The 12187-nt window shown below is 34.1% G+C and overlaps 1 protein-coding gene and 1 pseudogene across 1 annotated transcript, besides 3 other annotated features; one reads left to right on the forward strand and one right to left on the reverse strand.

Annotated features, from left to right (window-relative positions):
* The first annotated feature begins 878 nt into the window (after window positions 1–878).
* JYalpha lies at window positions 879–5039 on the forward strand. The gene is made up of 6 exons (NM_001110622.3): window positions 879–1079; window positions 1144–1410; window positions 1768–3851; window positions 4353–4527; window positions 4592–4824; window positions 4875–5039. Exons 1-6 carry the CDS (start codon window positions 930–932, stop codon window positions 4993–4995), a joined length of 3030 nt encoding a protein of 1009 aa, NP_001104092.2. The 5' UTR covers window positions 879–929; the 3' UTR covers window positions 4996–5039.
* A 17-nt stretch (window positions 5040–5056) lies between these two features.
* Window positions 5057–5194: a mobile genetic element.
* A 269-nt stretch (window positions 5195–5463) lies between these two features.
* Window positions 5464–5498: a mobile genetic element.
* A 330-nt stretch (window positions 5499–5828) lies between these two features.
* Window positions 5829–11765, reverse strand: CR32011 (annotated as a pseudogene).
* A 72-nt stretch (window positions 11766–11837) lies between these two features.
* Window positions 11838–11975: a mobile genetic element.
* Window positions 11976–12187: the final 212 nt, after the last annotated feature.

Raw genomic sequence — 12187 nt, forward strand, 5'->3', positions numbered from 1 at the left:
TTATTATATTATTATATTATTATATTATTATATTATTATATTATTATATTATTATATTATTATATTATTATATTATTATATTATTATATTATTATATTATTATATTATTATATTATTATATTATTATATTATTATATTATTATATTATTATATTATTATATTATTATATTATTATATTATTATATTATTATATTATTATATTATTATATTATTATATTATTATATTATTATATTATTATATTATTATATTATTATATTATTATATTATTATATTATTATATTATTATATTATTATATTATTATATTATTATATTATTATATTATTATATTATTATATTATTATATTATTATATTAGAATTTACTAAGTACTTCTATGAATGGAATTATTATTGGAAACTCTACAATATTTAATAACTTATACCAATCTACCAACCTAGTAAATGCTCTTTTAATTTACTTAACATAGGTGTAACGATTCCGTTCACTCTCTCTACGTGCCAATTGGCTTGAGTTAAACCTGTATCCCCATTGATATGTAGTGTGCGATTATACTTGGTTTCCGGAACTGAGAGTAATATACACGTTAAACAACTTCATATACGATTTCATACTTTACTCTTTATAGCTAGGAATCAATAGTTTCTTATGTATTAAGTGAACTTGCATTATTTTCAGCGAAACTCGCCGTACTAAAGTAATAATGGTAATAATAATGAATAATATATCTTCTACGACTAATAAACCAACTTTATAAGCTTGTTCATAAAAATATGCACTGCACTCGATTTTTGCAAAAATGAATACATATGTTTTGTTTTTAAAATTTTTGTTTAACATTTTTTTTAAACTATATATTTAACTTTTCCTTTTTTATTGTATCAATATAGCATAGCTCTTTTAATCAAATAAAACTAGAAACAGTAAAAGGATGCCACCAAAAAAAAAAAATAAGGAACACAAAATTAATGGAAAAGAAAAGAAAAAAGATATTCAGTCTTTTAAAAAGGATGTGGAAACTGACAATCATAAAATACCTGTAGACGAACTGTTAGAGCGCTTAAAAACAGATCCTAACATGGTATGATTATTTATAATAATATAATAATATAATATATATAATATAATAATAATATTTTTTATAGGGGTTGTCTTTTGTTGAGGCCAAGTTAAGATTGGAAATAAATGGCCCTAACATACTTACCCCGCAGCCTCCAACACCAAAATGGATAGTTTTCTTAAAAACCATGTTTGGTGGATTCGCTATACTACTTTGGGCAGGATCATTTCTTTGTTTCGTCGGATATCTTATACAATTACAAACCCAGCACGAACCACCAGATGACAATCTCTATCTTGGCATTGCATTGACCGTTTTGGTAATAGTCACTGGATTATTTACTTATTTTCAGGTAAATAAATGAATATGTCAAATAAATATTTCTAAATATTACAATTATCCTTATTGAAGTTAAGTCTAAGTTTGATTTTGTTCCTTTTTTTGATATTCAGAGATCCGTTTCTGTTATTATTCTCTAGAGTAAGGGTATACTGGATTCGTCGATAATTTTTTTCTCATTTTATTTCCCAATATCTATCGATATCCCAGAAAAAATTATGAAATTTCGCATTTCCACTAGTTGAGTAACGGATATCTGACAGTCGGGGAACTCGACTGTTGTATTCTCTCTTGTTGTAATACAAAAATTCTTTAGTATACAAATAATTTTTAACATTATTGTGAGTTATAATAATTATTTACTTATTAGGTTCATAAATCGTCTTCTATAATGGATTCATTTAAAAACCTTGTTCCACAATACGCTACAGTTATACGAGAAGGGGAAATAAACACGGTTACTTCAGACGAAATAGTAAAAGGAGATATTGTGGAAGTTAAATTTGGTGATAGGGTACCAGCTGACATTCGAATATTAGAAGCTCATGGACTTAAAGTGGATAACTCTTCCTTGACTGGAGAGTCCGAGCCTCAAGTGAGGTCTACAGAATTTACACATGAAAACCCATTGGAAACAAAGAACTTGGCTTTTTTTTCTACAAACGTACTTGAAGGTACCTGCCGAGGTGTTGTCATAGCAACTGGGGACAGTACAGTAATGGGACGTATAGCGAACTTAGCTGCAGGACTGGACGATGTTCAATCACCCATTTCCCGGGAAATACAACTTTTTATTCGGTTTATTACAATATTCGCAATAATACTGGGATTATCTTTTTTTGCAATAAGTTTAACATTAGGTTATGAATTTATTGATGCAGTTGTGTTTCTTATTGGCATTATAGTCGCAAACGTCCCAGAAGGCTTACTCGTAACTGTAACCGTATGTTTAACCCTTACTGCAAAGCGTATGGCATCCAAAAATTGTTTGGTTAAGAACTTGGAAGCTGTCGAGACTTTAGGTTCGACATCAACAATTTGTTCAGATAAAACCGGAACCCTAACACAAAATCGAATGACTGTTGCTCACTTATGGTACGATCAAATAATTGTTGAATCTGACACTACTGAATCTTTTCGAGGATCCCATTTTAAAATTGAGGATAAATCTTTTAATGCTCTTTTTATGTGTGCCGCACTTTGCAATTCAGCTGAATTTAAAGGTGGGCAAGATGATATACCCGTATTTAAAAAAGATGTCAATGGCAACGCATCAGAGGCAGCTCTTTTAAAATTCACCGAAACAATTTTTGCAGGTATTGGTGCTTTTCGCCAAAAGCATATAAAATTGACTGAAATTCCCTTTAATTCAACGGAAAAGTATCAAGTTTCTGTTCACGAATTTAATTCAAGCGATGGATACTTTATAGTTGAGATGAAAGGAGCTCCAGAGAGAATATTGGATCGCTGTAGTACGATAATAATTCAAGGACTGTCTGTAGAACTTACACCTACATTAAAATTGGAATTCGAAGAAGCTTATTTGGAAATGGGCGGTATGGGTGAAAGAGTATTGGGATTTGCTGACCTTCTACTTCCCATGTCTAAATATCCAATTTCCTACGAGTTCAGCGCAGATCCTCCAAATTTTCCATTAGAAAATCTTCGTTTTCTGGGACTAATATCATTAATAGACCCGCCAAGAGCAGCTGTCCCAGACGCAGTTGCAAAATGCCGTTCAGCAGGAGTACGTGTAATTATGGTAACTGGAGATCACCCCATTACAGCTAAAGCCATAGCCCGCAGTGTTGGCATTATTACAACGCCTACTGCAGAGGACATTGCCAAACAACGTGGCGTTACAGTACTCGACATCGATTCCCGACAAGCTACTGCTATTGTGGTCCACGGTGGTGAGCTTCGGGAGATGAAAGCTGAAGAATTAGACGCAGTAATTTACTATCATAATGAAATTGTTTTCGCCCGAACATCTCCACAGCAAAAACTTATAATAGTAGAAGCTTGCCAGAGACGTGGTGAAATTGTTGCTGTTACTGGCGATGGTGTGAATGACTCTCCGGCATTAAAAAGAGCCGATATTGGCGTTGCAATGGGTATTTCTGGATCTGACGTTTCTAAGCAGGCGGCAGATATGATTCTATTGGATGACAACTTTGCATCAATTGTTGTTGGTATTGAAGAGGGGCGGATTATTTTCGATAATCTTAAAAAGTCCATCGCATATACCTTGACTTCAAATCTTCCTGAAATAGTGCCGTTTTTATTTTTTGTGATATTTGATATACCTTTAGCTCTGGGCACTATAGCAATTCTATGCATCGATATCGGCACTGATATGCTTCCGGCAATATCGCTAGCTTATGAAAAAGCTGAATCTGATATAATGGCGCGTATGCCAAGAGATCCGTTTGAAGACCGTTTGGTAAATAAAAAGTAAGTGTATAGTTTATTTCGTAGATCAAGAGTGTTCCTATATCTATTTTCCTTACATTTTTTAAGAAATATTTATATGCTTAGGATGTAACTGGTATCTGATATAAAGTTTTTAAGAGTTTACATATTTTTAGGCAAAGTATACTCCTAAAAATTACTTTTTCCGAGCATCCCCCATATACCCGTAAAAACATTTTTTTCCCAGATCATTTGGCCCTGAAGCCGCGCAGCTTAATCGCGTTTTACTCAAATTCCCGAATGGCGGTTTGACATTAGACCCGCGCTTTAAAACTCAAAAATTAATACATTTTTTTTTTAATTTTTTTTCGCATATTAACATTTACATAGTGCTTTGCCAAAGGTGTTTTAAAAATATGTAGTTTGGTTATATGTTGTTTAAAACAAAACAAAATATAAAATTTTTGCAAAAATGCTTATTGATATGTACTTACCCTCTGAAGTTAGTTATGATTAACATGTTTGGTATCCCTAAATCATCAGGTTAATTCTAATGGCTTATTTGCAAATTGGAGTTATACAAACAGTAGCATGTTTTTTTACTTTTTTTGCTATAATGGCAGAACATGGATTCCCCCCCTCCAGACTTAAAGGAATTCGAGAAGACTGGGACTCAAAAAATGTAGAAGACCTTGAAGATGGCTACGGACAAGAATGGGTAACTGTATTGTGTTCTATTTTGCCTATTCGTATTCTGTTTAACGTAATTGAATGGTTTCTAGACCTACAGGGAACGTAAAGTTCTTGAATATACAGCAGGCACCGGGTTTTTTGTGTCGATTGTTGTAACACAGGTTTTTGACCTTTTAATATGCAAAACTCGTCGAAACTCAATATTGCAACAAGGTATGGGCAATCATGTACTTAACTTTGCTTTGGTTCTTGAATTCATCATTGCCTGTCTACTTTGCTATGTTCCAGTATTTGAAAAAACATTGAGAATGTATTCCATCAAGTAAGTACAAATTAATATGAAAAAACGGTTTAAACCTAATGTTTTTCCAGATTTATTTGGTGGATATATGCGTTCCCTTTTGGTCTATTAATTTTCTTTTTTGATGAAAGTCGTCGATTTCTAATAAGAAGAAATCCAGGTGGATGGGTGGAACAAGAAACTTATTATTAATTACAGCTATGTATCCAGTTACACCAATAAATTTCCGTCGCCGTACTTGTTAGTCTTAATAATACTCGTACTCGTAGAGTAAAAGGGTATGCTAGATTTGTTGAAAAGTATGTAATAGGTAGAAGAAAGCGTTTTCGACCATATCAAGTATATATATATTTTTGATAAGGATTAATAGCCGAGTCGAAGTGGCCATGCCATAGACGCATAGAAGCATAGACGCAGCGTAGAGATCCATGTTTCCCACTATAACGCCCACAAACCGCCCAAAATAAAATCGAAATGTTTCGATTTTTCTTTGTTTTATTGTTTGCCTTGTCAATTTCTATGTATTTTATACCCAAAACACTTTGGCCAAGGCCAAGATGTAAGGAAGCATCTACAACACGCTTTTGAACACATCTTTTAATATCGCAGATAAATGATGAAATTTCTCGTTCACATTTCCACTACCATTCCCCGGCTCAGGGGAAACTCAACCATAGCATTCTCTCTTGCTTTGACTTCAGCATAGTGACGATAAGCACCAAGAGTCTGAATTATAAGTAGACTACCGTATAGGACTCATAAAACTGAAAAGCTGCTTTTATATTGCGATCAAAAAAGAAATTAATATTACGAAAATTGCTGTTGCTGGGGCAGGTGGATCAACATATCCCAACATATATTTAACTGTATTGCATTTTACCCTAAAATACGCTTTAATTAATGGTTTAAAAAAAACAGACTGTTTCTATTTTCTATTTCTATTTATTTTATTCTTGGAAAGTTATTTTTTTAATTTTTTGACAAGAATCTTTGAATTTACTTGCTTGCAATCCCACTAGCTAAGTGACGGGTATATAGAGTTTTCCCTTATTTTAATAATCTAGGGTCGCCAGTTTGTCCGTCAGTTCTTCGCTAACGAAGTTCGCTGTTGGCTCGGTATCGACTGTGTAGTCTAGACTCCCTTCGTTGGTCCTCCTGCTGCGTTTCGTCCTTGCTAAGGGCTTTGCCCTCTGGCTTCGTAGTCTTCCTGGTGTGTAGGGTCTATTTTGTTTCCATCTCTGAGTAAGTATAAATAAATTTGGCTTGATTTTTATACTTTAGAGAGCCGTAACGGATAATGAAATAACGCCCCCATACTCTAGATATAGTTTTATCAACAAAGAATTAACCGTATATTGTAATTTGACAAAAATGTTGTATATTTTTCTTCGTAATAAGATCGATAGGGCATAGTTCTTATAATACAAAGCCGGCTTTTCTTACATACGTATAAGTCCATACATTTTTTAAACTAAAATTTATAATTTTTTTGACAAGTGTAAATAAATTGTTATCTTGCTAAATAATAAAAAAGTTACTAAATTTTTTTAAAATCATATTGATGTCAGAAATTAGATGTGCAATCACCATCTAGTGTAGCAGCAACATTTCCTAATTTTCGTGAAAGATGCATCTTTCGGCAATTAATATCAGTTTCAAGTGATTCCATAATCTTTAAACAAAGGTAAATAAGTGGATTAGACGAAAAAAATTACGAAAATAGGTTAAATAGGTTACCTGATCCTTATATTTAGTTATATAAATGTATAACTCTTTTAATGCAGAAATAGTATCAAACTCTTCGTTTTGCCTTACTGATAGCTGTTGCATAGCTGTACTCATTTCCTGGTCGCTTATTTGTGGAAGCCTTGATACATCGCGGTAAAACTCTTTGACCATAATTCTATAGTTTGGAATATCCTGTCATATAAACCAGTTAAATAAATATTAATGATTTTATTAAAATATTTATACCATTACTTATAAATATTTAAATTTATTATTTGTGTATAAATTTGATAAAGGTAATAATCTAAGTAATATATACCAATATATATGCATATAGGTATTCACATTTAAAAAAATGAAAGGGAAAAGAATTTGAAGTCTAATTGTATAAATTGTTTTTAATTTGTTTTATTCTCATTAGACCTCGATAATAGGTCTTTTGTGTGATTAATTAATTTGATAGACTCCTTACTTACAAGAAAAGAAGAAAACAGAAGGTTTACCAGGTGTTCCCTTTATCCGTTACTCCAGTAAAGCGAGGGCGAACTAAATTTTTAAGCGTTGAAGAGGCCGTCTTGGTATTGGATCTTCCATGCTTAATGTCAACGTTCTATATTTTCATACGGACGGACATGGCCAGATCGACTCGCATATTGATGCTGATCAAGAATATTTATATTTTACATGATCGGAAACGCTTCATTGCTCTACGAGTAACGGGTACAATAATTTAAAACAAACATATTAAAAGTATAGCAAAACCCTATCTGAAGGACTAAAATTTTATCGCATTTTAAAATTTGTTGCATTAAAATCTTTGATAACCTTTCGTTGAATTAGGTGCTTCGACTTTTTTTACCCTAAGAACAATTTCGATTTGGCATACATTGAAAACGTAGAAACTCAACCCTGCATTCATTCATAGAACTTATAAAGAGCTACATCTTCGAAAATAAAAAAAAGGTTTGTTTTTAAGACTTAATGCGTACAATGTCGCTTTCGACATTAGGGTATTGCTAGAATTAATATTCGCTTTGTTGTTTACTTTTCCAAACAAACATAATGGGTAAACCAAAAAAATGGGAAACGTCAGTATTAAGTGCTTTCGAAAACGTTTAGAATATGGAGAATCTAGTTGTTATTACCAAAACGCATAAATACTAAGCATATACTAAAACAAAATAGAAAAAAATAATGTTTATTTTACACTCACCTTAGCAAACAGCAACTTATTCGACGGCGAATCTTTTCCAAGTCTGTGCTCTGATGTTGAACAAGCGTCCATAAATGTTTGTGCAATGACACTTAAACAGGAATCAACGCTGTATGTTTTATTTACATCAAATATAAAATCCGGATTTTTTATAAAATTAACCCAGAATCGAAGGGGCAAACAATTTGACTTCCAAGCGTGCACAATATCAGTATCAGCAATATCATGGCGTCGCGCAGCTTCATCAAGTTAAAATAATTGAGAAAAAATCATCAACAAATTTTTGTATAGTTCCTTTTGTGGCCAGAAGACGTGTAAGGTAAACTTCTGGTATTGTTTTGTTCACCCTGTCATTACAATTATTAACGACATGCGATTGAAATGCTGGTGATCCTCCGGATAACACGGAATTTTTAATGTTCATATAATGATCAGGTATATTGGGCTTAACAAGATGGTAAACCCGGGGCTGCTGCAAACCTGATTCGATATCATTATTAATTATAATATGACTTTGCGAATTGTTTATAAAATAAACTGCAAAAAGGCAAAACAATTAATTAAAAAATTTTTAGATATTGGGCTTAGTACTTACAATTGTGGTATGGTGCCGAATTTTGGTTTTTACTGTATGGTATATGATAATTATCATTTTGACGTGCAATTAGTGACATTACTGCAGATTCTTTGACTCCATAATGAGCTAATGTGTTAAGGCGCTTCCATCCGTTAACGGTTTTGGTTGTCAAGTCTTCATCTTGTAATGTAAGATGACCTCCTCGGCCGTGCCTCCATTCTAAGTCTACTTCGTTTACAGATGGCCTCATAGAGAAAGGAGTGTTTTTAAAAATTGCGTCGAGGATTTTAAGCTTAACTTGAGAAATGGTATCCCAATCGTTAACGCGACATTGGACTTTTTCATCAAGATCATCTTGTAAAATATGCTATATTACAACAGAATGGGTAACTTGTTCATGCAGAAGACGTTCTTCTAAAAGGGAGTAACGGGCATCGTTGGTTATTGCGTCCACTAAACCCTTTTCAATTTGATGCTTTATTGCTTTGAAGAGCAAAAATAAATTTGATCCGGCGTACTCTTTCAGGTAATCGTACATACAAATTGCTAGGTAGTTGGTCAACATTTTTTCAACAACGCTTTCAGTACGCCTTAGCATCAGCTGAGGATGTTTGCTGGCAAGTGATTTATCTATCAAACGTAATAAAAGGGACTTCAAAATTTCTGTGGCATATTCCATCTTGTTCATTAAAACAACCATTATTAATGAGGCAACGTTAACTCGGTCTCTAATAGAAAATGATGAACGTTGAGCTTCTAATGTTTCGATGAACATTAATAAAAAATATTTATTGCCAATCAGTTGTTCAAATTGTACCATAGCTGCGTCATAGTTAGTCTGTGGGCTACCTTCACGAAATTTTGGAGAATTTAAAATAGGATGATCTGATACACCAGGGAAAAACACCTTCATAATATAGTTGACGTGATCTAAAGTTGGTATGCCTGTGCTCTCCAAATCTGCTGTTAGGTCGGTCATGTCCGTTTGGAGCTCAGCGAATGCCTGTTTACACTCAGAACGTACGTTGCTTTCTAATGTAATCATCTGTATCTGAATACGTTTATACTCGCGTTTTGCTTGTGTTGATTTCCTTCTGAATATTATAAGTACAATTACAAAAACAACGACCAGAAGTGCTACCGTTAATATGCCGACTAACAAGGCATGTGAGAAAACATAGGGTTTATTTAAATCATACTTAAGATATCCTATTACAAAACGAAGATTTCGACCTACTTTAACGACAACAAGAGGTAAATCAGTTGATTGATCCACACCATTTTCATCAGTTGGAAGTGGTTGTTGCTCCGGCGGAATGCATAAAAGTTGGTTAAGTGCCAGGCTGGTAATATTGCATTGGGAAGTTCCAATAGTTACATTTACATCGTACTCATCAGCTGCCAAGTTTAATAGCTCGCCTTCTATGACCAAGCTGTCACCCTTCTAGAGTTTAACGCCGTCGTTGGGAAATGGCAAATATTTTGGGTCTGCTAAATAGACAATAGTGCTCCTTATGTCATGAAAATATTTATTCAAGTTTCGAACTAGTTGTACATTGTCCATTACAAAACTTAGTTGTAAGTTTAATTGAGTTTCATGAACCTTAACGAATGTGGTGACGTCCATATTATTGTTAACAAAATAGTTGGCTGAAGATCCTGCATTTGTGTATAAGCGAAAAGTGTCTCCAAAGTCGGCTCGCCGCTTTTTTCTATCATATTCATTTTTATACCTGGTTTCAGTTTGAAACGAAGAATTTTGTAAGTGCAATTCAGTATCCATCTTTCTGTTCGTCTTTTTAAAAGTCTCAAATTTGTAATTTACAGGAGGAGATGGACATTCCATTTGATTAGAGTTGATCACCACACAAGATGTTTTATTTACTCTTTCATTGTCATAAAACACTTCTAGTTCAGGTTTTTGGATGGAATTAAGATATATTCCATGAACGGTGAGGACTCGACCACCACTTTTAAAACTACGCAATGGCTTAATTTGCATTATACGCGGGTCCTGTGTATAGTTAAAAATAGAGCAGGGTTGCCGTGGTAGCGAACGGAGTTGATAAGAACCAAAATTACTTCGAGTCGGATTTGTATTGGTAATGCTTGGGGTTGAGATCTGGCATTCTAGCGTTCTGTTCGCACCATCAATAACTAGATGAAGGGACCGTATTGGTTCAGGTTGGGTCGCTTCTGATGTAGTACAACTAACTTGGGATGATGAAGCTTGTGTAACATCTATATGACACTCATACTCATCTAAAAATGCTCGCATAGTTGAGCCAATGTTCAAAAACTTCCCAATTAAAGACAATTGTGTCCCTCCCGACCTAGGGCCAATTGTGGGATATAAACCTGTTAACAGCACATTCTTAAAATGAAACTGAACACTTGATTCAGTAAACCCGGCATCATTTGCAACTTTTATGGGTGCAGACATTTCGTACAGTGATGCTCCAGTCCGGCATTCAATTTTTACCGATATTTGATAATTTTCTAGTTCACAAGGCACAGAACCAATAAATATTTTGCCACGAACATCTTCCTCTCTTATGCCCAAATTACTTCCTTCAATTGTAATAAGAGTTCCACCCTCGACTGGCCCAGATAATGGTTTAATAATATCAATCCGTGGTAATGGGCACTCGTTTTCTATAGCGGATTTAGATCCTGAGCTGATAGAATTTTTATCAGCTATGCAAGTTTCATTATATACACATGAGTTGCTGGAGTTGGATCTCGAGTTACGCACAAACTGCAATCAGGGTGTTCCCGATGGGAGCCCAACACGTCACACTTGTATAATGTAACAATTGCGGTGTCCACATAATGCTGGAAGTTCCATGTAACTACAACCTTCGCCTGATATTCATGTGTATTAATCTCGTAGAAATATGGTGTTTTTTCGCAAACTACAATTTTATTTGACTCAACGTGAGCAGGGAGTAGCATCTGAGCAGCTTCAATATGTATTGTACATAAAAAACCAGCATGTGCGCTCTTGGGTTTTGGTAAATTTTCAATCTCTAGCCGAATTTCTATTGGCACTCTTACGGGTAGAAGTATTTCCGGACGATTTTTTTTTAAGTGGGGGCAGTGACCAACAGTACTTACAGCATTTTCTATGTTACGGCATTGCAAAGACTTGTGAACGCACTTATTATCAAAAATACACCAGTTGCAACCCCAGGAACTTTGTAGACACTCCTGGCAATTTCCATGATGCGAGCAGTCAAAAAAAGCAAAATTCCTTGATACAAAATCCTTATTTGTCTCCGAACTTCTTACTGACAATGGCACCAAAATATGATCAGTGTTTGTTGGTATTAATGGTCTTTCATCTAATGGGGGAGTAGCACATCCGAGTCCGTTTTCCAGAATTTCGGCATCAATGGGGGTGGAATTTCCAAAAACACATCGGTATTTTGCAAGAACAAGAAACTTATTATTAATTACAGCTATGTATCCAGTTACACCAATAAATTTCCGTCGCCGTACTTGTTAGTCTTAATAATACCCGTACTCGTAGAGTAAAAGGGTATGCTAGATTTGTTGAAAAGTATGTAATAGGTAGAAGAAAGCGTTTTCGACCATATCAAGTATATATATATTTTTGATAAGGATTAATAGCCGAGTCGAAGTGGCCATGCCATAGACGCATAGAAGCATAGACGCAGCGTAGAGATCCATGTTTCCCACTATAACGCCCACAAACCGCCCAAAATAAAATCGAAATGTTTCGATTTTTCTTTGTTTTATTGTTTGCCTTGTCAATTTCTATGTATTTTATACCCAAAACACTTTGGCCAAGGCCAAGATGTAAGGAAGCATCTTCAACACGCTTTTGAACACATCTTTTAATA

The sequence above is a fragment of the Drosophila melanogaster genome, chromosome 4 (genome assembly GCF_000001215.4).
Source record: "Drosophila melanogaster chromosome 4".
NCBI lineage: Eukaryota > Metazoa > Arthropoda > Insecta > Diptera > Drosophilidae > Drosophila > Drosophila melanogaster.